Raw genomic sequence first — 27,096 nt, 5'->3', positions numbered from 1 at the left:
GAACCCAATTTTTTTCCTCAGGTGTATTTTGGCTGACGTGTGAATTTAACTTAACTTTAGATTTTTTATGCATCTAGGTATGAATAAAAAGACACGTAGTTGACGACTAAAAAAAACTATACGGAAAGAAAGCTTGCAACCCAGCTCATCAGTATAATAATAATAGTAATGTTTATTGCCATTGACTTTTAACAAAAGTATCGGATAATGTCAACAAGTAAAAAAAATACATTAGAACACCAAAATACAAACTTTAAAAACAGATACGTACAAACACACAAAGTATATCACATTGAGAGATCAGCATTACTACAATCAAAGTATTCATCGATAGAATAAAAAACATTCTTATTTAAAATAAGCTTTCATTTTTGCTTAAATAAATGAACAGGGAATATCTGTTTGACGGACAAAGGCAACTTATCATACAGTTTTATTGGTAAAATTATAGGGCTGTTAGCTACTTTGGCTTTGACTTTTGACTTGGCACCTGCAAATTACGATTAGCTCTAAAATTGTAAACTCCATTAATTCTGGTCATGCAATAATTTGATAGATTACTCTTTATGTTAATTATGCTATTTAATAAAATGAGAGAGGGAAACGTTAAAATATTTAATTTTGGGTTTTACAAGAGTGACCACGAGACTTCCCCAACATTGTTCGAACAATACGTTTTTGTTGGACGAAAACTTCACTAGCTCTGGAAGAGTTTCCCCAGCATATAATAGCGTAAGATAAGCAAGATTGAACATATCCGAAATAATACAATAGTAAGAGCTGAAGATCCACATTCGCCCGCAGTCGCCAAATAACAACATAGCCATTTTGTTTAATACGTAGTCAATTTAACCTGTCCAGGACAAATTACTGTCTATGAAACAACCCAAATACTTGACAACGTTAGTCTGATTAATCGATTTGCAGTGCATTCTAACCAATAAGCTCTAATCCCGAGAACAACATGATATCAGTCTTTGTCCCGTTCAAACAAATACCGTTATGCTCACAATATCGAGTCATACCACTTACTGCCCTAGTGGCCAAGAACTTGAGATATTGCAGCCTCTGAGATGACACTGCCACAGCAGTATCATCTGCATATAAGGAAACATAATTGTCTGGGAAATAATCAGATATATCATTAATAAATATTATAAATAATATAGGTCCCAGTATGCTTCCCTGTGGGACACCGCTTGTGAGTTCTTTAGATGAGCATCTAATCACAGAAGTATCACTTCTAAGCACAACTCTTGGTCACGACCCTTCAAAAATGACTCAATCCAGGCGTAACTATTCCCCCGTATACCGCAATTGTTTAACTTATTCAACGACAAATTTATATCAAGCACATCAAAAGCTCGCTTGAAATCAAAGAAGATAAATAATGTTTTATTATTCTGATTTAGGTTCGAAACTATTTGATTATATAAAGAAACTAAACAGTCTTGAGTAAATGATCCATTGCGAAAACCAAACTGAGAATTCGAGAAGAATTGCTCCTTCTTCAGAAATGGATCGGGCCGCACGTAAAAACACTTTCCGAATACTTTGGACAGTAATTAGAAATTAAATGAGTATTGTTCTTCTTGTGTATAGGCACAACAATGGAGTGTTTTAAGGCTGAGGGAAATACACCTTCTAAAAAAGACAGATTAATCAAAAAAGGAACAAGTTGAACTATAAAATCTATAACACGTTTTATTAATGAACAGGGTATTTCATCGCACCCAGTTGAATCCTTTTTTGTATCTGACGAAAGGTGTTAAGAATAGACTTCGACTTGAAGATTAAGTATATGCCTGTGAAAATTATCGGCATTTATTAATAGTATCATTGTCCAAACGGCTTGGCGTAACAAATATCTGCTAAAACGTGCCACGTGGACACCATATGCGAAAAGAAAACCTCAACTTGCGAATTGAATTTTATTGATTGTTGGATTAATAAATATATACAAATTGGCCCGTAAAATATTCGCATCCTACCTAATCCTAATTATCACGTTTTTATAAATAAGTGCCTTAACCTACTAAGTACATTTTGCATGATTATGAAAATGTCGTTAACCATTAACCTAACACAGCCTTTTTTTAATACAGGATATTTTTAGCGTATCGCCCATCGAAAATAAAAATGACGTACTGACCACGGAAATTTACCTCGGCCAATTTTTTTCTTTGCTTTACATCAGCCGTTTCTGCGCGAGGCAGAAATAGTTATTTCTCCATTCGCCAGTTGGCTAAAAGGATTGCCTCAAACGCCAGAGTTGCAGAATAATATAATTGAATTACTCGAAACCAATCGCGCGGGCAGCGCGCTAAACCTATTTATTTTTCTCGGCATTTTTTTACGTTAAAAACAATTACGGATAAAGTGCACCGGGCGTGTTTCAAAAATAAGCCCCGCGATTCTGGTGTCGCAAATAGGACAACTCCTCAATCGTGACGGAAAAAATGCTATTTGCTTACGGAACACAGAAATCTTAATATTTAAAAGCATCTGCGCACCAAGACTCTCAAAAGTCAGATTCAAGTCATTCGATATACCTACAGTTCATTTCACGAAGGTCCTTGCTTACGTTATCAAATGCCTAGCCTTCTTTAACTGTCTTATACAAACTAAAAAGATGGCAGTCGTTGGACAACCCTTGTGAAACGAACTTTACAAATAATATGCTATAATTAATCAATGATGGAAGACATTTTAGTCCTTACTTAAAACTCGACACCTCTAGAGGTAGTTTAAAGAAGCTACATTATAGGACGAATGTTTGCACCAGTTTGTCGACATTCCAATGTATCTCTTATTTTGAACTCTCGTTGATAAGTCATTGACTAAATATATAAAAGCCACAGTCAACTTAAATAGATGCCTAATCCATATGCAGTAAAAATTCCGATTCATTCATCTTCCCACTATTCCCAGTAGATTGGAAAAAGTGGTAATTTTATTTTAAAATTCTCGTCAAAATGTGAAAATACCTTGAAACTATTTGCACAAATTTCAACGACAGAAAATTCATCGTAACTATCACAAATGATTAACTACGAAGTTTTAGTTTATATGTTTAATGCCTACTCGGTCGTCACATAATTATCATGTTGGTAAATAATTATGTGTAGCAATGTGGTGCCCATTATGCGCAACTAATGAGCGTTTAAAAAGGGTTATGGACTTTTATCATAATTCATTATACAGGCTGATTAAAAAAACATGCGCCAACGCTCGACTGGAGATTCGTCGTGCAAAAAAAAAAAAGAAAGAAAATGCATATGCGCAATAACTGAGCTGAAAAAGAAAAGATCTGGAAATTCGATTTACCAAAACTTCATTTTGTTTTACAACGGGAAAGATATGTCACAAATAGGCGGAGCTAGGAATATTACTTCATAAAATATTTGAAGATTGTGTTGTTGTTAATTGTTAATGCGAATATATTGATCGCCTGCCTTAAAATAGACAATGAAAGAATATACTTTATTAGCGTGTATATGCCTGGGGTCCGGTAGCTTTTATAAACTGCAACATCTTACAGAATCCAAAACTATTCAAAATGGGAGACTTGTATTACTGTATGCGCACAAAATGAACTACGAATTAACAAAAAAAGAGCACAAGAAACTAAAACTCAACAATTGACCATAAAATCCCAAATAAAGGAATTCACCCAGGCAAGCGTAAAGATGGATCATCGTCTTGTAGTATGCAAGCGCCGTCTCCAAGAGGTATTTTAAAATAACAAAAGCACGCATGTACTTCGAAAAACTTAATATAGAATCTCTGCAAGGCTACTCAACAAAAAGATTACATCGAAGCTGAATTAAATCCAAACAAATAACGAAAACAATTATCTCCCTCTTGTTCGTAAGACATAGTCTGATGCAACAGACCACTATCAGCTTTATTGCAGATATGTAGTCTAGTAAAGTAATGATTTTTTTCTACTCCCCTCTATTACACACCGATCTAGCGTGCGAGAAGCGTCGCTTTACCACGTCAGTTTCGTTTCCCACGAATCCGAGCCACTTCGGACATTTCCGGGATTTTACCGCACGGATTTGGGAACAATCGGATATTTTCGGAGATATTTCCAACGCTTTGAATTTTGACGTTTGTCAATTCTAACGGTCATGTCAGTGAACATATTCGTGTTGTTTTGCGAAAATGTACCCAAAAACTAACGGTCGTAGAAAAGGTATAGTATGAAACACGTTCGGTAAACTTTTTAACTCACTCGTTTATTAAAAACTCGTGCGTCAAATGCCGTTTACCGCACTTGCATAATATACTATTTCCGACAAGCCGTATTTTTTTAATATTGAACCCCGTATAATGGAAGTATTCCCTTACTAATCAGAGAGAATCTAAACTTCCAATTTTCAAATGTTTACATCAGCATCAATCTTAAGTCGAATGTACCGTGGACAGGCAATATCTATTAGCATCTATCTTTGTAATTAAAAAAACATATATTTCACGGGTGTTTTATATAGTTTTTTGTTAGGATTGTGATAATTCTACAAGAGTTAAAGAATATTCTTACAAATTCGCGAACATGAACAAGAAAATTGCGATCACCTACATTCAGTTAACGCGAACAATGTGAAACACATCTGTTAATGTGAGGTACAAAATTGCATCTGCCTTCCAGACTAACTTTTCCAACCAACATGTATATCGACAGTCTTTTTCACATTAAGGGAGTAAAAATTAAGTACTTGGAGAATCGTAGCCTTCGAATAGTATTTTCCAATTCAGTGCACCGCACAAAAGCACAAAACGTGCACGTAACGCAAGCACCTATATGGCACGTACATTTAACTCGTCATGTTTCCGCGTCCAAGGACGCCCATACTCCCGTTCCATCACGTAGACTTCGAAAACCTACGCCCGTTCGTCCCCTTGTTGTAAATCTGAAACAGATTGAACACGGACAGCGTCGCAGTCGTAGTAGCGGTGTCGCCGTTCTCGTGTGGTCGCCGATTCTCGTTTATTTCGGCCGCGTTTGGTTTGACGCCGCCGCCTTTATCCTGCTGCAGTTCCTTGACCTTCTTCAACTGTTCCAGGGCCTCCTCGTACGTGGGCAGACCGGAAGCGATGGTGTAACTGGGCAGTTCCGACTCGGCACTGCCGGCTTCCACGTTGGTCGAAGTAGGCCTCGTCGTCGGCGTAACTGTAACGACAGGAAAAAACATTATTTTTTTGCACGCGGAAGGTCTCTTCGAGAGGGAGTGCAAAATACGCGCTGGAAAAACCGACGCGCGTACAGGGTGGGTCAATTTCTAGCTGAAATCATAACGTTCTAATATTTGTAGAGGTATCTTTATACCACTATACCGAAATAGGACAAAGCTGGCCGCCTTTATAAATTATCTGACATTTTTAAATTCCATACTCAACGAGATACGATAAAAGTTTTATTTAGAAAACACCAGATGGCGCCAAAAACCATAATTTCTTGGAAAACGCGAAGACCCATAAGTAAATATCCTGGAAAATTTATCCTCCTGCATCAGTTGTTGATGAAACGATGACGTTTCATAACTTATCCTGTTGGCTTCTTCGTAGCTTTACTGAAACTAGTTTTTTATTTGATTGAGGAAGGCGGATGTAAATGAAAGACATGAACATGACTCATTCCCATATTGGTGAAAGATAAAGATCCAAGTTACTGTTGACATTGTTTAAAGATTTCGGTTCATTCTTGGATTTTTCTTTGGTTGAAGAATTGATTACATGCAGCAATTTTAGTTTGGTCGAATAAAATTTGATTTTGAGTTTTATGATTATACTCAGCAACTCCTGATGAGTTTCATTGTGGTAGTCTTAAGGCTATTTCATGTTGTTTTAGCCTGGCTGAATGCTGTAAACTCCCGGTTTGTCAAACGGATTTTGACTTTGATGAATCGAAGATCGTGGGAGATTTTTGAACAAGCCATAAATCAGGTTTGAAAGTTATATGATGTGCGGTCAGTAATGTTTTGTACTTAAGGAAGGGCCACAGCGGAGTTAATTTCGAACCCATTTGTTTTGAGGGGTTGTGGTGAAGTGTATTTTTTAATGAAAAGCTTAATATCTCCAATGTGGAAATGATTTGAGAGAATAGCAGGTGTTAGGTGTTTTAATTCTAGCTTCAGTGACTGGTGACTAGTTGGGATAGTTTTATGGGTCTGTAAACAAGAGAGTTGATACCCGATTTGAGTAGGATGGTGATGTGACAATACATTAAGGTATCGGTGTCTCTGCGTATTAGTTTGTAATTCTATGGTAAAATATATGTAAGGGTTATATGGTTAGGAAAATCTCGGAGGGATTTTTCATTATGAGACTAAATAACAAGAGTATTATCAAGGTAGCGTTTCCATAGCGTCTCCAAGAAAAAAATATGACGCTTCATTTAAATTAATCATGTTATAGCCACTTAAGCAGTTGTAATCAGATTAGAATAAATCTTTGGCAACTGTATAAGATGGAAATTCCTTTGATCTGTTTCCATTTCTCCATTTGTATTTTTTTCCTCTCTTTCTTAAGTTTAACGTCTTTATTAATGGTTTCTGGGTGCACAGAAATTAATGATTTTTTCCAATTCTTGTTATTTAATTTAGGAATTGCTTTGGTTTAGGGATATAATTTAAATATTGCTGAAATATTAATTAATCGCGTATAAACATGCCTTGACAGTGAAACAAAAACTCAATTGTACTTTGTCTATTTATTTTCCATTCTTTACTTCGGGGAGATATTTCCTTTTTTTCCATTAATTTTTACCTGCCTACACCACTAAGCGATCGGTCGTTGCTGTGACCTGAAGTATACGTCGGGAGTCTAATATTTTCTACTTTTGGGAGTTTTAGAATTCCGTACGTATCGATTACGAATTCGGAAAATTAGAACCCGTACTTTGCAGTTCCTTCAACCCGTTACATCCTGCACAAGGAATTTTGGGTAAGTCAGGGCATGATCATTACTTTACGAACTGGGTAAACATTCAAGGAGCAACCAAGAACTACAGGATTCGATGAACGAGAACAAATTTATACAAAATTTTGTTGCGTAACCGAACATCCTTTATAATTTAGATATAAAATATGGTTTATGATAATAATTTATTAAAGATTTCGCTTACATACGTCAACTACTTTTTATCTATTGGAGAAATAAAAATAAAAAAACAACTGGGGTTGTCGCCAGTTCGGCAGTACTTATAGTCGGCTCAGTGTTTATCAGTTTTATTTAACTGCACAGTACCAATCAATTCGGGTATCTTTACGAAACAAGGTGTACAAAGTGCGAGGTACAACTCCACCCTAACTGGAAAACCAAAACTTTGCCTACTATTACGTAGTAGCACATGAGTGAAGGGCTCAGGCCAAAACACAAATTTCAAATTTCAAAATTTATCAACGAATTAAAAATTTTCAAAGGTTTGGCTATGCCTTCCCCCTTTCCCTATACCTATTTTAAACGGTATAAAAAGTCAATAAAAACCCAATCTTGTTTGTAGTTAGCATTGTTTTTGACCAAATTGTGTTCTTGTCTTTATTTACTGCAACAAAAAATCTAGAGCTGGCCATCCAGATTACCCGATTTTAAAAAGGGTTAGTGTACGCTTTACTTTACTTATTAGTTTAAATCCAGACGTACATTAAAGCTTCATTACATGAATAATGCAATAATTTATTAGGTGTATGTTGTCATATAGAAGCAATTATTGTAATGATTAGGTTTACCTTCATTTTGTATATCACGTTTCTTGTGTTCCATTTTTTTATGTCTTACATTGACATTCTAAATTTTCCTGTGATAATTTCATGTGCTAATTAAGTTATACATTATATTTCTTAAGACCAAATTATCTTTCAGTGCCTGCCAAACATCATCAAATGGAAAACTTAAAAATGCCAAAGTGTTAATTGATATTTTTGTGCTTTCGAATAGGGCATAAACGTCTATCAAAATTTGCTTTTCAGAGGTGAAATTCTAAAGAAATCCGTGATCTAAGTGGTGAGTTCTAGAGTCTCCTAATTTCTCCGAGATAAATAAAATCAAAAACATGTTAAAACCAATGCTAAAAAACGTTAGTTTTGTATATATTTCAAGTTTTTGTTCTTTTAATAAATTTTTTAATTAATCAAGATATTTGACATATCCTACGAACAAACTAATAAAATTTTCTCAAAAATCCAAAATGGAAATAATATGCGGTTCCATTTAAAATAATCAAATTATTCTGTGGTCCATTTTTAAAATAAGTTTAAATATGAAAAAATAATCATTGTTTTTTATCTATACAGAGTGATTCTCAAAACTATACATTACTTATTTACGTTTTTTATTTCTGAAATTTTTTTAAGGGGATTAAGTGTCAAAATGCAATCAGTTTTCAAAATTTAGCATATGCTTCTAAGACGCAATGCACCATTTCAAAAAAAACTTTCCTAAAGAATAAAAGTAAATAACACAAAATGAAAAGAAAGTAAGAAAAATTCCAAGTCCATCGACAACTAATTTCACCTAATGACATCTGCATCTTAAATGGGGGAATCACCCAAAGAAATACTAAAAAAATCGAAATTTTGGAAAATAAAGAAACTATAGGAACTTTTTCCAAATGCGTACTTTTGAGAATTATTATTATTTCTGGGTTCTTTCCTATTAATAAAATATACTATAAATTTTATAGTAAACTTAACAATGAAACCTAGAGAAAGATACGAACTACAATTTTGCATGGAGCATGAATGAAGTGTTATAACATTTGGAAACAGATCACATATAGTTTTTTCAGATAGAAACATGAACGCTCGATCCTACACTAATAAGATATTACAACTTGTCCCTTTGCCCTACCTCCAAAAATTAAAAAAGGCATGGTCGTTGAAAAAGTATAGTATGCAACACATTTAGTAAACTTTTTAAGTCACTAGTTTATTGAGCACTCGCTCCGCTACTCTCCGCTCGTGGCAAATATACGAGTATGTTTGGCATGTAATATTACTTGTAATGCATGTAATATACTATATACTAAAAATATTCAAAAAGTTGCAACAGTTATATTATTTTGCTTTCAATAAAAAAAAGTGTAAATAATGATTTCCGCAAGGAGATATTTTCTACCGAGATCCAGATTAAAGCTCAATCAATATAAGAATTCTAACTCACTTACAATAGTTTATATAAAAAGTCTTTAAAGTGTCTCTAACTGGACAAGTATTGGCTAAATTCCAGAAAGAGCCAAAGAGGGCTTATCAAAAAAAAATTATCGCGGAAAACTACACTAAGTATTATTTTGCTTGTCTGTTTTAAATAGCAATCACCATCATTTGCTGATACAAACCTTTGAGATAGAAATTAATAAGTATTAACGTTTAAGAGTGTAGATTTGGGAAACCAAATTTCTCCAACGGTATGAAACTGAAGTGACTGATCCTCCTCCTCCTCCTTAAACCGTAATGTTCACTAATTATCTTTCTATGTACATCCGCGTACAAAGCATTCGATTTCAAGAGGTACCCAAGAACCCATCCGTTACGAAAGGCATTGTTTCATTCGGATATACGGAAGCAATCACAGTTACATAACTGTTTTTATATACAGGATGGTCGTTAAACATATAGCACCGCAAATGGAATATTATGGGGACCTTCAGTTGCCATTTTCTTTTACAGTCAGTGTCATAACGATGCATTTATGGGGCCGTTTTTATTGCAAGAGATGCTTAAATTTGGTCGTTACCAGCGACGAAATCCTTGAATGTTTGCCACGGGAATTACAAGTGTTTCATCTGACTTATTCCTTTAAAATATCGATCTCTTAAACTAACCGTTCAAGTCACATTTTCAAAAAGAATTCTCAACAAAATAAATAAATAAATAATAATAACAAAATTAATCTTTTGCGAATTCTATGAGATTACCTTGTTCGAGGATGTACACCATCTTTGCTATTATCAATACTGAACTAAAATACTTTTAAATAATATGCAATCACTAGAGAGACATTCAATATGGCCATGTACAGGGTGGCCCGTTTAAGAGAGGTCCATACATTATCTCGAAACCTACGTGGGTTACAAAAAAAAAATAAATACAAAAGTTGTTTCTATTAAAATGAACTTTTTTTTTATTTTGATAATCGTTATTTTTTTTATATACAGGGTGCTAAAACAAAGTTACATCTTTTCAAATAGAACACCCGACATTTTGTTGCATTTTTGGGTGGTCCTTGCATATCATTGAAATTGCTATTAAAGTGGCTATTCGAAAATCTATGCCTATGCGAAAATTGGTAAAACCGCTTATTTTAAGAAAATATTTTAAATTTGATCGTTGCCTAAAGAAAAGCATTATTTTCGTAAAAATAATATAGGGAAAAAAGTTTAAAAAAGTTAATCAGCAACCCGACAATGATCGTTTAAACATAACCTGAATTCTGAAGATGATGGCTAATAAGTTCGAAACGGTGCATCACAGACCCATACTCGTATATATCGTTGAATTTGTCTTTGAATGAACCATCCAAAAATGCAAGAACATGTAGGGTGTTCTATTTAAGAAAATGTAACTTTGTTTTACTACCCTGTATATAAAAATGTAATGATTAGGAAAAAAAATAAAGGTCATTTTAATAGAAACAACTTTTGTATTTATTTTTTTTGTAACCGCCGTAGATTTCGAGATAAGGTATAGTCCCCTCTTAAACGGGCCACCCTGTACGTTATGGCGTGCAAGAACAACGTGGCTGTTGATATTTCGTCAATTCCGCGGTTTTCAGTTTGAATGTATTCTTTTTCAGCTGTATTTTATCAAAATGTCACCAGATCTTATCCAGTTTTCAATGAATACCGAGTTAAGTATGTGTGAACATCGGTGTTTAAAAAAAAAGAAAAATAGATACGATTTACACTGATTTCTCCAAGTATTTTGTTAGAGTTGCTCTCACCATGTTATTGCACAAGCTACTTGTCTGGTGGAAGACAGATTATACATGTCACATCTTGGGTGCCTCAGGGATCACATCTCGGTCCACTCCTTTTCAAGGTTTTCATCTATTTTTTGACAAAATGAGCTTTATAATATAATATCTCCTGTTGATTGGGACAAACTGCAATATTTTGTGGTTGTAAAGCTACTATTAAATTCAATTACAAAATTGATCCACACTTCCTCGACCAAGTTTCCCTTATTAACGATGTTGGAGTCTCATTGGATGCAGGTCTCTATTTTTCGATCACTTATGAGAAGTACCCAAGACTTCAGCAATATTTCAGCATTAAGAACCTTATATTACTGAAAGTAGTAGCATATAAACTGAACATTCTTGATAATTATAATGATGTGGAGCTACTGGTTAGGTTAGGTTCACATTACAGTGCGCCATAACTAACTATAGGTTTAATACTTTTATTTCCATATCAGCTAATGATCACTACCAAATTGACTTTTTTGTTCCATTTAGCACAGCCCTACGTTAGATTCTCCATACTTTCCAATAGACTAATTTAGTTAACAATTTCAATCATTACTAATTTTTATGTTTCTTCTATTTATTTATTGATTAAGTATTCCAGTTATAATTTTTGACTTGTTATTGATCTAAAGTTTATTTTGTTTTGCTATTTAATTTATTTAATAGCTGTATTCACAATGCATTTATTCTCTGATTATTCTATTATAATCTATTAGTGCTGAATAAACAATAACAAACCGTAATTTAATGTATTTTGTAGTATATCTAAGATTCACCAGTAAATAACAGAAAAGCAACCATTTTTGGTTGGTGGGTAGGTCGTCGGTTTTGTGACTCAAGTTTACCGGAAGTGACGTATTGCGGGTTTTACATGGCTGCCGTTGAAAAAAAAAAGAAAATCCATCGGTTAAAACTATCTTTTTCTAGACTAGTTGCGGTATAAGAATACCAAACACAATCGCTCGAAAAGCAAGTAAAAACTCAAGGGTAAATGCGTCACCAACCATCAATGGAAGATTTGGGAGTGATTCGCTACAATTTTGTCAATCGAGCGTTTAGCTTTCATTCTGGTGTTGAAGGTTGAGCGGTAGACCGTGAAAGGTGGCGACGCGACGTTTTGTACGAAATACACTCACCGCGAATAAACAGGCCGCGTGATTTACGTGTTGCATAATACTTTTTTTTTCTGCCACCAAAAAATTTCGATTATCGCCATAGGCCGAAAATGGTCTTTGGCGTTAATCGATTTTCCGAGTTACGGTGGTCGCGGTTTTCAGTGATCTGTGACGAAGAAATAACATGGCAAGTAAAGTTTATCTCAAAGTATATCCCCATGACTTTTGACGGACCCTCCCTCAAAAAGTAAATAATTATTCATAAGTAAGATACTAACATCAGATTGTGAGGAAAAGCATGAAATTTAAGAAAGGATAGCACATATTAAGAACAAGGAACGTATCAAAGAGTCTCAAAAAAGAGTGTACAAAACGATGATTTAGGCCTACTGTCTTGTATGGATGTGAAGTATGGAAGCTCAACAAAAGAGAGGCATTAGAAATAATTGAAAGCAAAGTATTGAGACGAAAATTTGGTGGAAAGATGGAAGAAGGGAGAGGATCAGTGGCTAAGAAGGACTAGTATGGAGCTTAAAGAGCTCTATGGAGAACCATCCATAACAAACGTTGCAAGAGCTCAAGGATTAAGGTGGCTGGGACATGTAGCAAGACTGGGAGATGAACGTCCTCCTAAGCAGACCCTGAGCGGAAGGATAACTGGAAGAAGGGGTAGAGGTGGATCGCGGACAAAATTGATTCAAGCTGTTTAAAATGGCCAGAAGGAAATGAAAGTGCAGAACTAGCACGCTTTATAGAAGTATAAAATCAAATGGAGACAAATGTGTAAGCAAGCCATGGGCCCTCTTCGCTGTGTAAAATTTCTATGAATGTTTAATAAATACCTACAAAGAAGCTACTTACAAAAACGCCAATATCCTCAACAAAAGTTTACAATGAATTACTGAATGAAAGAAAAAAAACGCCTAAACATTGAATAAAATATTATAACAAGGAAAAACATTCTCTTTATCAAAAATAGATTGTTCCTATAACATTTTTTTTCGAGTTGTCTATGATCATATCCGACAAAAGAAAACTCTGGTGGTAAACCATTTTGATTCTATAGTCTGACAAGTAGTTGCTGTTTTTTTGAGGGCCAAAAGAATTGCAATTTAAACAGTTTATTACATTTTGTTTGCAACTTACTGTTTTGTTAACACCAGTTTAGAAAATAAAATCGGGAAAGAAGGGCTGTGTCCAAAGAATTAAAAACACACATTTTAAGAGCTTTTCAAGACGGGGTAAAACTCGTTTCCATTAATATCCATACAATTTCAAGGATAATCTCATATTTTAATAAAAGAAATAATGCAAATACTATTCCTAAGTCAAAGAAAGAAAAACAGTTTGATAAAACACATTTACATAAACGAAATACCCTTACGTGAACATTTCGTGTAGGACTATTCAAAGAGAGAGCAGCTAGGATTGCACTCGCATAAAGACATATAACTGAACTGCTATTGACTGGATAAAGGTACTTTTCAGTGATGAGATACGTTATAATTTAAATCCGATGGAAATATGTAAGACCTACACTAAAGGAGTGAGTCTTGCGGGCTTGCTTTTCATGTGAGGAGGCTGGGTCCCCTACAATTTATTGATGACATTATGAAAAACGTTAATGTTTCCCTTTGGAGAATGGAAAATGCCGCTACGAATTATTTTTAGCAAGACATTGAACTAGCATAATCTACCGATAAAATAACACTCAAAGCATAAAGCTTCATGAATGTTTCAATTAGTTCCAATCTTTGGAATTTCTTAATTTGTTGCAATACTTATGTCAAAATGATGCTGGTATAGATTGCGAACTTACCAAAAACATCTTCAAATAAAGGGAAGCGCATCACCATAATTCACGCTTGATCAGAAAAGGGATTTATATCAAACTGCTGGCTGTTTGTCTGTTGCCTGGGAAGAAGATTAAGGACTCTAGCTTGGTTCCAAAATTAATGGTCAGTTACAAGAAAGGCCAACCTTTGAAACTATTACATTCATATATACAGACACACATTCAAATACAATATGTGTGTGATTTTTGGGGCATACTGTCTTCGTCCGTATTATTGTATAGTCAATCATAGAACATTTGTGGAACCATATAAAATCAAATGTTACTCTTATTTTAAATCAGAGTAGAACACGTTTGCAACTATATTTTGAATTAAAAAGTGCCTGTCTTACAATACCGAGTGGTCAGTAGGCCGGTTCAAAAGACCCACAGTCACAAAACATGGGTTTTATTTATTTTTATTGTTAATGTATCTGAAGCCTTGAGCATGCATTTTTCATCATAATATTTTCACCAAATAGCAAAAAATTGGACAGATAAAATTAGCATTTTTTTTAGTGCTAAATAATTTACAATTTGTATTGGAAAATAGACGTAAGGCGTCAGTTTTCAGAAACTCGTAGGTTTAACATCGATGAAAAATATAAATAAAATCGAATTCACGAAAGATGAAGACTGAAAGTGTAAACATGTGTTTAGTATAAAAAATTTTATAATAAAAACCATTAAGTTCCACCACTTTTTAATAGAACTATAGAAAAAGCTAAGTGGAAAAATAGTTCAAGAAGCAACGATAGAACTTTGCGATGAAGAAGTCAATCCGGTTTATGGTTGATTGCTGAGAAAAAGAAAATTTAAATATTTTGTACGCGAAGAAAACCTTGAACCTTTGAAATATCGACCCATCGTCGCCTCTTGGGTATTCCCTGGGCCGGACATACAAAAGATATGGAAGTTATGCAAAGATGTCATGTCGAGAGGGAACTATAGGACATTGTAAAACAACGCGATTCTCTTACCTGGACTAGGGTTGTGAATTTGACCGGGCAAATTTTTCTGTGTCAAGTGACCAGTCAATTGACCGAAAGAATTTTAAAAATACCATGAAATTTGTATTTATTTATTTAGATTTATCTATATTCTGCGTTACGTCGCCGTCGCGTCCTTCTGGGACCAAAATTGAGTGGATATTATTATGGGATTGTCAGAATCGCTACGCATCGTATTCAGACATTCTTGAAACACAAACGCATAACAATTTATTGTAAAAAACATAGAATATTTAACATAAATAAATTTTACAATTGCAAGACGTTATTTAAAAAAAAATTACTAGTCAATTAAGAAGTGGTCAAATAACCAGTCAATTGATTAAGACGAAACCGGCTAAAAAACAGCAATGGCAGCATAAAGAAGTGGTGTGCAGGAGAGCACTAGTCATGTTATGACATGCTTTATATTGAAGAAAATGAAGAAATAAGTCGGTTGATTTGCTCCACACTGCTGTGGAATCGCTACTGATTTAAATTCAATAACGCATTTCCGAAAAAACAGCGAATAAAAAATTTGCATAGAAAAAAACTTCAAACCTAAGAACAAAGTTGTATTATATTTTAACGGTTTATATTATTATTATTTGATATAATGTTGGATTTCAAATCGCGGAAATAGTATATTATGCAACAAGTGCAACGGCATTTGACTCACGAGTTTATTTGACACGAGCGGAGCGCAGCGGTGCGAGTGTTTAATAAACCAGTGACTTAAAAAGTTTACCGAACGTGTTGCATACTACACTTTTTCTAGGACCGTTAGTTTTTGGGTACATTTTCGCAAAACAACAATAATACATTTACTGACATGGGTGACAGAATTGACAAACGTCAAAATTGAACGTATGGGAAATATCTCCGAAAACATCCGATTGCTCCCAAACTCGTGCGGTGAAATCCCGGAAATGTGGCTCGCATCCGTGGGAAACGAGACTGACGTGGTAAAGTGACGCTTCCGCACGTTAGATCGGTGTGTTATTGGATATTTTGCAGACGGTAGTAGAAAAATTATATTATGTGATAGGGAAGGGGTATAGGGGTATTTCGGAAAAATTGCTCCAAAGGCGGGGTTGCCAAATAATTTAAGTTGGGTGACTGAACTGGCAAATTTACTGGGCCACCTCGACCTATCCACTAACTTAATGCAACGCAAAATAATCAATGCATGCATCAATGCGCTTTTAACAAGAATTTTGCTCTGGCAGGAAAATATTTGAAAAAAACCTCGTTAATAGATCTTATAACCCTAAAATTGCTTAGAAATATACCCTTACGGGATTACACCATATCAGCGCCTGGTCCAGTTTAGAACCAAAAAAAAAACATCGCCATGGAAATGGCCATTACCCATAAACCACTGCGCCTCGCTACAGGCAATAAGGAAGTCGTAACGGAGAAAAAGTTATTAAACGAATCGCAGATAGCATTGAAACGTGACAGTTCGCAAATCAATTTGCCGTAATAGATGCAAAGTTCCTCTTTTTATTATATCAGTAGAACAGGGTCAATGGCAAGCGGCACAATAAGAAATCCGCTGGCCATTGTTATGTCGCTCTGACGAATAAAAGAACGTCCTAGAACTTTAAATTATTATTTTTTCTTCGCGGGATAATTTCGTTTTACGGTTTGACGAAAATAATTGGCTATTGTGCAGCGATAGTCGCGTATGAGGCGGCGTCTAAAAACGAGCTGGAAAAAGTTCGTTATTATAATACGGGGTTGGTTTTTATCGAAATATATGTACGTCATACGACGATATTTACGGAAAATAAATCAACAATTTAACGTAAACGTTGGCGCGAAAGCTAATAATCGTTTACCGCGAATGAAGCGGATAAACAAAATCGCGACACCTATATTCGAGCAAATTTTTTCGCGTCACAATGCTGGTTTTGCTTTAACTACGCAGCGTTTACCTTGGCGAATACGTAATTGTGTGCGTAGGTAATCATTTCGCGTTATTTTTTGGTTTTCGGATGCCATTTTGCTAATTAAACTACGTATATAGAGATAAACATCATCTTAAAAAGTAGTTAACAAATCATTCCGCATACGTACTCTAGAATTATTACACGTTATTCCTGGATATTACGTACTAAAACGTAAGCACAGCACACCTTTTTCATATTCACACTATTTTTATAAATTTTCCAATTTTAATTTTAATTTTGGTTAGTTCTTGGTAAAAAACATGATTTCATAATTTTTGTATCAAATTTAACAAAATTTTATGAATTTTAATTATGACAAGTTTGTGAAAAATTGCATTTTTTTCGAAAAACTTAAAAATTTGCAATTTGCTTAGAAAATTTCGTAAAAAAAGGGCGAATACTTGCAAATGTTGTAAGAATGTGAGAACTTCGTAAGGTTTGTGTTTACCCATTTCTACGAAAATTATACGAAACAACCTGCTTTATTTTTGAAGTTGTCACCTTTTTTTACAAATATGAAAAGAATATGAATTTCCACTTTTTTACCAGAATAATTTTCAATTTTCTTAAGAAATTGCATAAAGAAAGTGTAAATTCTTGCAAACTTTAACAAAACCTCCTTTAGTTTGCAAGTTAACGCTTTGTATAAGAAATTTAAATAATGAGGATTTCCGCTTCTTTACTTGAAACTCAAAATTCCATAAAAAAAAGTGTAAATTCATAAACTTCTTATAAAATTCTAAGAAACAAACCTCCTTTATTCTATTTACTACAAAGTATCCATTTTTACGATATAAGTGGTATCTTATTCTATGCTGCAAGATTAGTTTTTTCTGGAACCTTGGCCGTGACAATGGAATTGTTGATTCAATTTGGATCTCCGCGTAATATATATTCTTGTAAAATATCAAGTTTTATATTATCGTCAACCACGGCTTTGTAAGCTTGGCGTTGGCAAAATTAATGAGGGCAAAAAAAGCGCATCCCCTTATAGGGTGCGCATTTCCTGGTGACATACTTCCAAAACCCCGTCAAAAGTAATGCAATTCGTTATATAAACATAACTAGAGAAAATTGCAATAAATATTCATACCAAAACTTAATAGTATATTTTTTCTGCTCCCGTCTGTAAAATGCCTAATTGCACACCGATCTAGCGTGCGGGAAGCGTCACTTTACGACGTCAGTTTCGTTTCCCATGGATCCGAGCCACTTCGGACACTTCCGGGATTTTACCGCACGGGTTTGCGGGCAATAGGATGTTTTGTGGAACTGTACCCAAAAACTAACGGTCGTAGAAAAAGTATATTATGCAACACGAAGTCAATCGTTTATTAAACACTTGCTCCGCTCGCGTCAAATAAACTCGTGAGTCAAATGCCGTTTACCGCACATGTTGCAATATTATAAAAAGTCCCTAAATGACGCAGGACCATACTATTATAATTTGCTTCCTCCAAGAGTAAAAAATTTTCAACAAAGCAATTTAAAAAACACGTCACGAAATTCCTGTCGGCCAATGCTTTCTACAGCATTCATACTAGACTTTGTGAATAAATTATCTATCTATCTATCTATTCACGCATGGAACTATTCGGAAACATGGGGCTTCACTGAGATGAGGCCACGCAGCAGATGATATAATATTATTTTACCACTCTTAAACTTTTTCCATAGGCCTATCTTAAAAGTAGAGTTTACAAAGTACCATTGTTGGGTTGTAGCAAGAGCGTGTCAAATGAAACGGCGAACATCGAATCTACAAGGTCATCAAATTGCCTCGTGAATGAACAAATCCCCATAAAGTAAGTATTGGGTAGAAAAATAGTCTGCAATAGTTCTGTTCAATAGGTAATGAAAGCTCATATTAAATCACCCCATATAGAACTAATTGTTCCGTGTCCCAGATACCGCTTGATAATCCAATATTTAATTAATTAAATCAAAGAAATGCAAACATCGACGACGATAACGAGAAGGTGTGTAAACAGGAAAATTATTGTATCAAACGAGAGCAGGTTTTTCTGTTTGATATTGTCGTGCATCATTTAATTGCCCTCGGGGCTGATAAAATATATGTGTGATGATTCACGTCACATTTTTTTATAGACTAGTAATAATTAATATTTATTTTCCGGCGGCTAGGATACCGCCGTCAACAATGAAACATTCTAATTAGCTAAATAGTACGGAATAATTCGAAACGAATGCTTTGGCTTATATAGGTATGCGAGAAAAACTCGGTTAACAATCCGAATTCCCAATGCAACAATGAAATTTTCCGTTTCATAATGTTTTCACATTATCTAGAACCGCCACCGATTATAGTTATTATATGTTTTTCCGATATATTGCGGTTTTACGATGTTGGGAGACCACTAGGGGCAAATTTAGAGTTACTGTGGCCCGTGATCGAGATCTGTCCTAGAAAAGCGCGTTGGCGCTTTCTTAATATTTTTTTCTACTCACACGTGTCATTCAGTGAAGACACGGTATCCAAAAATCAAACTTACTCCGTAGCTGTACAACCGTCTAGGTCACGGATGATTCTAAGGTCATTGCCAATATTATTCCTCCATCTCGGCTGGCGTCTTTCGAAACGTTTTCGCCCGTGCGGATTAATTTGCCAGGCTAAGTTAATCCCTCGCTCCTCTAGTTGTCTTACATGTCCTGCCCAACTGGGTCTTCCTACAGTTCACGAAGTTCATTGTTTGTTGTGCGATGCCATCCAGATTTTTAAGCACTTTTCTCTTGAAAACACAAAGTTTAAGTTCACTAGCCTTTGCATTGTCCACGTTTGCATCCGTACATCACTATCGGACATATATAGCTGAACTTTGGATTGTTTAGTGCGTATTCCTATCTCCCCTTGAACTTTGCAAATTTCGCTAAAGGTGTCATTCGGTTCAACATTTCTGACAGCTCTTTTTCTCCCATATTGATTTAATTGCAGTTGATCCATGTGCCCGGATCTTTGTTGTTTTTTGACGTTCACTCAATTTAATTATTTCTTCAAGAGTAGTTTTTTCCACTGTTGTGTTGTTATTGTTCTGATCGTTAACATTAAGTCATTTCGGAAAGAGATTCCAGTTTCATCTGTAATGAGAGTGTTCTCGTACAACTTCAGTGGGATCACCATTCTCGGTCTGAAATTTTCTTTTATGTTTATAAATAAAGAATTTTTTTCACTTGTTCTGCTGTTTGGTTTCATCTCCGCGAGGACACTTTTTTCATCTTTCTTATTGTTTTTCAGTCACTAGTTCAATTTCTTCCGTCACTAGCCAACACTAAACAAACTGGTGACTAAAATGAAGTTCATCACACCAGTTTTCTAGTATACTATTAATTTAATGTTTTCATATTTGCAATGAAAAAATTTTCTTGCATTTACTAACGTAATATGGATTAACTCCTAACCTCGAAAACAATACGGCCACAAATTGAAATGTTCCATACGTATCAAATTTGAAATAAAAGTAACTTGAATTCGAAAATAATGTATTTCAATTTCAAATTTATTTGTTTAAATCTCAGCAAAAATTTGTCTCAGTTTGAACATTTATTCAACTTAACTCCTTTGAAATATATGTTATGAATATTCAACAACAATTTAAACAAAATGTTACTGGCAAAAGCTGGACTTTTAGAGGACCTTGACGCTAACTTGTAAATCTTGGACCTGGGACACCCTGTACACTTTGTGTACAAGTGCGCAAGGACTTTTAGCAATTTTCCTGCATTTTCCATCTGATGTTAAAAGATTAGTAACACCTGTAAAATTTGAGACACTGTTCTGATTCGAAATTCGATGTTCCTATGAATTGCTAACAAATAAAAAAAAACATTTTTTTATTATTTTTGAGATTATTTTCGACGTTTCGCCTATTATTTCGACTTCGTTGATAATAATTCAAACATATCTAGTGATTAACACTTTCTATTGGCCTGGGAACAAAGTGAAAGTAAATTTGATGCACTCAAGACAGAAAACTCTCAAAGCCTAATTCATTCGTATAGCCAATATAATCGAAATAAATTTAGTTCGTTGAATCGCAGTACATTTAAGTTTAACATTACTACAAGCATTTCCAATTACAGATTTAAATTTAAGAAAATACAACTCGACCGCGTTCATTGTTTGTACACTTCGAGTTATTTTATTAGCACACTACATCAATAAAACGTGTGGTCTATTTAGAATCACCTATAAATAATATTTGTCGATTCGTATCAAGATGGCGCAATATAAAATTATTCAAATTTCCAATTGCGGATGGAACTTGTTTACTTAAAGATTATCTGCATAATTTAAAATTTAAGTAGTTCTTGGAAAACATATTATAATTTTTGACCCACGAAATGGTTTTACTACGAGTTCTAAACTGCGAGTGGCGGCGTCAAAACTTTTTTTTGGGGGTAGGAGCTATACTATGCGGGATAATTAATTAGTAATTAGTATAGTTTAAAATTTGTTTCTTCCCAATTTTGGGAATATTTCTTCAATTTTTTATTTGAACTATTAGGTGTTGTTTTTTTTCAGTGACAGGGACAAAGAATAGAAAAGAGGCGAAGAACTCACGAAACGAGATTAAAAAACCTAATATGTTACTTATTTAATCGTAAGACGTGGCTTATAAATTGAGCTGAAAAAATGTACATAAAAAAATAGTTAACCTTGTCTCGTATATATACGCGACAATTTGTGTACGCCAACTAAATTTTTGTTTATCAAAAACGCACATATTTGTGGGACAATTTATAAATATTATTGTTTTCAAACCAACCAGTGGGGTAAATATAAACATATCTTAAGAAAATATTTTAATTGAGTGTCCTATAAGAAGTTATGAGGAACTAAGAAATGGAATCTTTAATATGGACTGTAATCTGTATTCCAAAAAGATTTTCGCAGATTCAACGTTGTCAAATATACCCGAAAGTAATAGCAACATTGAATTTTTAAAAATAATATTATTATCTACCGACTCAGATCCTACAAAAAATTGTTTTTTGTTAATAGCTTTCTACATTGTTTTCATACACATAATAAAAAATTTAGTCGTTAGTCAATTTTATATTTAATTTCGAGATGCATATGTCGAGGGTCCACAATCCTCCAAGTCCATAGAGTTTTCACCATTATCAAATGTTTTTAGTAAATAAAAAATATATACAGTGTGTCATGGATTCGCGTCTCCATACAGATATCTCCCCTGCTACACCAAAATGACGAATTTCGTTTTTCGTCAATAAATCCGAAACGGTTAAATTGACATCTGTCAAAATGTGACATTATTTAGAGGGCCTTTTACGACGAGTAAGATAGCGAGTTCGACGTGTCTCAATTGTCTTTTGGTTGCTTCACAAGCAGCCTTAACTTTCATTTTTCTTATGGCGGACGTATTGGAAGTGCACAAAAGATTTTATCACACTTTGTAAAGTTAAGTCTTAATCATTATTAGTTAATAATTTACAGATTTGCAAAATGACGTCCATTTACATCGAGACATTTTTAGCATTTGATCACTGTTTTTCGTACAACCCTAGCAAGTATATTTCTGTTGATATTTCTAAAAAAATCCCAGGGGGAAAGGTCAGGGGATCTAGGAAGCCACGATATTGGAATATTTAGTGAAATAACTTTCTTCAAACTGCGCTCGCTTAATAAGTTGATATACATTTTGGTTATTCCAGAAATGTACCGATTTTTTAAAAATACAATCCAGTTTTCTTCAACAGACAGATATCATACCCATCACAGTTTTTTTATTACGATTGATAAATATTTCCACACTCTTGACGAGTGATGGAAAGGAAAGTTTTTTGGTCAGCAGTTATTAAAGAGTTAAATAATAAAAAAAGAAGGTTGCCTTCTTATGGGAACGCTGTGGAATGGCCCACAATCCTCCAGATCCATAGAGTTTACACCATTATAAAATGTCAACAACATAAACATTTGTGGTAAATAATAATTTTCGCAAGTGTTGTCAGATCTACTCGGAAGCTATAGCAACATTAAACATTTTTGGTATTTCTACACTCCTAGGCGTTTTGATTTTTATTTGATTTAAAGAACATTATTCGTTTTTCAATTTTATTGTTTAACTTTGATACACCTATAGCACCCAGCAATGAAATTTTTGAAAAACAAACATAATTTTCCGGACTATCGAAAATTGTATTCACGCAAAAACAATCTGCACGCTCATGTTTAAGTCGTAGAATTCATACAGACATGTTGTCTATCAAACACAATATTCCCTGAATGAAGCCTGGCAAGCTAAGCATTATTTTATTACTATTTGTATTTTATTTTAACGTAAAACTGAGGAGCAACGACATTTAGCAAACAATAGGATGCAATTTTTGTGAAATTAAGGTTGACATTTTAATGGTCTTTTGTTTCGAGCGTTTTAACATTACGGGAAAAATGAGCCACGATGTTTACTCTTCCGGAAAATTATGGTGTTTTTATTTTTCATTTGCGTTATTACGGTGTTTTAACGTTTCTCGAGACGCGTTGTTTATTTTTACTTTCGTGACGCAACTATTTCGAATTTCTTCATTTCGTGATAAGCGCATTATACTACGCGCTTATTGCCTAAGCTTCGCTGCATTTGTTATTCGTCTCGGATAAAGTAGACCGATTTAACAATTACGAAATTTCGAAACGATATTTTCAAAATCGCTTTTTCTAAAAAATAAAAAATTTGTTTCCATTGCTTGATTTGCAGTGGCTTAATTTAAAGTATTTATTTAATTTTTTTTTAATATTATACCACATCTGATTTAAACGAATACTTTTCATGTCTAGAATAATTAAATGACGGTTAAGATTTTCTTTGGCAATGTACGCCATTTTGATTTTAAGCAAATTGAAATTGTAAATAACAAACTTTTCGATCATTTGCGAGAGACAAATTTTGCAATACTAACAAATAATTAATAATTACGGTTTACACAAATTTTATGGAGCGTATTTAATTGAAAACTAATTTAGAATGAATTGCAATGTTGAATCGTTCCTGTTAAAATCATTAACCAATTAATTGCATTAAACTTCGAATTACATACACAAATTAATGAAGGGTAAAGAGCGTGGCAGCAATCTGTATTTTTTCGCATATGTTATTTGCGTAAGGGGGTTTCCCCTTTAATGACGGCAACCACAAATAAACAATTAACGAAATAAAAAACAACAAAAATTCAAACCTTTTTTAAACTTTTTTTATTTCAAAGTATACATTATCTCGAGGGGTAAGGAATTTTAGGATACAATTAGTACAATTAGTGACCATAGCAGAGGAATTGGTGGTGTTAGTCGAATTATTAGTACTAATTGTCTAGGTATTACGAATTTAATTAGTCAAGGAATTGCTTTTGGTCAGTTTTTCTTAGCCACAAATTTAATTTAATTTAATGTATTTTTAACTAATATGCTTAAAACTTTATTTTAAAATGGTTTCGGAAAGCTTCGAACTCTAGGTACGAGTCCACATCTAAGCACTGTACCACTCTCGGTATAAATATTAACTAACTTAAGATTGTTAAAATTTGTCGGTATTTGGAAGATGTTCAAATGTCGATGTCGTACCTGTTTCAATAAGTAAGCAAAATCAAACTTAAGTAAGTTCTAATACTTGCTAGCTTAAAAATATAATTCTTACCTCTTTGCATTAATTTGTCTGATATTTCCTAAGAGGAAATGTTTAATTCATTGAACTATTTTTTTCAAACGACTTCTCGAACATTTCTTTTTAGTCTAACTTCTTTCTTAATTTAACTGACTTTATAGGCGTAGTATAAATATGTTTTTGTCATAATACCAAACTATGTGAGTACCTCCGATAATGTCGTTTATCACAAACCTTTCAATTACGGAAACCGTACTAGGATTTGAAGCACTAGACTTATCTAATATTTTTGTATTTTTATTAACAAAAATTTTGAATTAATTGAAACTGAAAATTAAGAGGCATTACTAGGAATTAGTGAACATATTTTTAAATCTCTTAACAGTGCATAACTATGTAAGAAATTATGGATGTAACTTATCCGGATAGGTGGATTGGTCGCCGAGGTCCGAGAGTGTGGCTATTCTGCTCACTGAATCATCGAATTATGTGCGTGAATAATGTTAGAGAAGAATTCTCTAATCAGATGTTCTTTTGTCAAGAGGTCCAAGATAGACATTTTTAGCAATTGTTATTTATGCTAATTATTGTAATAATAATAGTCTCGCTACATTAGTCGACATTTGCAAATCGAATGTGTTCAGAATCGATGTTGAGTGGGGGGGAATCAGACTTAATGTCCTCAAGATATAATCGGTCTGTAGTAAGTATGTAATGGTTAAACAGAATATCGAGCATTTTGTTAAGTGTAGTTCTATTACGTTTCCCTAATAGGTACTAAATAACGGAAATGCAATTTACATAGTTTCCTCAGTAAGTGACTCCGATAACAAATAAATTGTAAATCTATATCATCAATTTTTATTTCAACATATATTTGTTAATTTTTTATATTCAAACAACTTGTATTTAGATTTGTCAATATTTATCTTTAATTTGTTATAATATAACTACTTATTAGACATTTTCAAATTCTGATTTAGCGGTTTTATCAAATCAAACTCATCCCGTTTTTGGTTGTGACAACTTAAATAAAATTAATTTTTATACTGCCAAGGAAGTTCCATATGCTTAGTTTTGTTTAATAATCTATTCAAAAAATAGAATAATAAATAAATAATATAATATATAAAATAATAATGAATAGCACAAGCGAACTATAGAATACTCCCTTCGAAAAAACAAATGTATAAACTCAAGTTTGAAGGTGGGGTTTGTTTTATTAGTTTTACCTCGACTTTTCCACTCCTGGAACTTGTGATAAATCAGACAAGTGCACATGAAACACACGCAACTGAGCACCATCAGAGTCAGCACTATACCGACCCAGACGTCGGCTAAAAACTGTTCGTAGGCCGGATCAGCGACGGCACTGACTTCCTGGTTTTCATTGACTTGCAAAACCGCAAAATCCGTAATGTTAAATTCGAGCTCGTTGACCGCGATCGGGGGTAAAGTGACGTCCCAAATACCGTCTTCCATTCCGTATGTGGGGTTTCGAATTTCCCGCCGCGACAATTCAAACGCACGCGTAATCGGGCCACGCAGCCGACCGCGATGTTTTTCCCTCGCGGTTGTTTAAACAATAAACGGACGTCTTGGAAATCGAAGGATAGTTTCTTAACGATTACGGTGTACTCCCACCAAAAGATATGGTGTTGTATGTCGTACTGGGTTAAGGTACGCGGCGTGGTATCGTGCGTGTAAACGTATTATCAGGTTGGATGGGTTTAGTATGGGTGACTTTTTACTCCTAACTTAACCACAAATGGCAAACGTTGACGGTTCAAGGCGAGAAAAGGACCGGCGAAGACGAGAGATAATTTATCTCTTTTTCACCGGCTTCTCCGGTTTACGCCAATATTAACATTATAGTTTAAGGATTTGTGTATAATTTTTATGCTTAACATGATGTTTTGGCTGCCATTTATGCTTATTGACATTGTTCCTATGTTATAAGCGCTGCGCCGTGCTTTATGGATACAAGACGACGCTGACGACAATTACTTTTTATAGCGATTATAAAATGTACAAGTATAGACCGTTGGATGTTCGACGTCGTCTTAAGGCTCTGGTCGACCAAGCCTAAATACAAAATGACTTCATTGCACTATAAAGCGAAAAAATTGAAAAAATAATTCTAACCTCACTCTGCTACTTAATATACAAGGTGTTGCAAAACAAATGCGAAAACCTTAAGGGGGTGAATCCTTGTTGAAAACATTATTGCTTAAGTATTACTATCATAGAAACATACTTTTCGCTTTTTTTTGGACACACACAACGACATGCAAAAAAAATAAATTTCTATATATGGGTTTATTAGAAACTTTTTTGTCTAGAGCAATTATTTCATATAACTTGCAGCTTGCATATAAAAAAATAAAATGTAAAGTTGGATTTTGTACCAACATTTATTAATTCTGTTCTAAACAATTTTATTTTTATTTACATTTTTAATTACATTTTAATAGTAAATTATGCAACAAGTGCGGTAAACGGCATTTGACCCTCGAGTTTATTTGGCACGAACGAAGCGAGTGTTTAATAAACGAACGAGTTCAAAAGTTTTTCTACTCCTGTCTGTAAAATGCT

At 34.1% G+C, this 27,096-nt stretch overlaps 1 protein-coding gene across 1 annotated transcript; it reads right to left on the bottom strand.

Annotated features, from left to right (window-relative positions):
- Positions 1-1,925: 1,925 nt before the first annotated feature.
- Positions 1,926-26,063, bottom strand: LOC132696367 (protein commissureless 2 homolog). The gene is made up of 2 exons (XM_060661152.1): positions 25,734-26,063; positions 1,926-5,179 (listed from the first exon to the last, which is right to left on the bottom strand). The coding sequence occupies exons 1-2, from the start codon at positions 25,981-25,983 to the stop codon at positions 4,872-4,874; spliced, it is 558 nt and encodes a 185-aa protein (XP_060517135.1). The 5' UTR covers positions 25,984-26,063; the 3' UTR covers positions 1,926-4,871.
- Positions 26,064-27,096: the final 1,033 nt, after the last annotated feature.

The sequence above is a fragment of the Cylas formicarius genome, unplaced genomic scaffold (assembly GCF_029955315.1).
Source record: "Cylas formicarius isolate icCylForm1 unplaced genomic scaffold, icCylForm1.1 PGA_scaffold_1__22_contigs__length_36826433, whole genome shotgun sequence".
In the NCBI taxonomy this organism is placed as follows: domain Eukaryota; kingdom Metazoa; phylum Arthropoda; class Insecta; order Coleoptera; family Brentidae; genus Cylas; species Cylas formicarius.
This window is presented reverse-complemented; position numbering and strand designations above follow the sequence as displayed.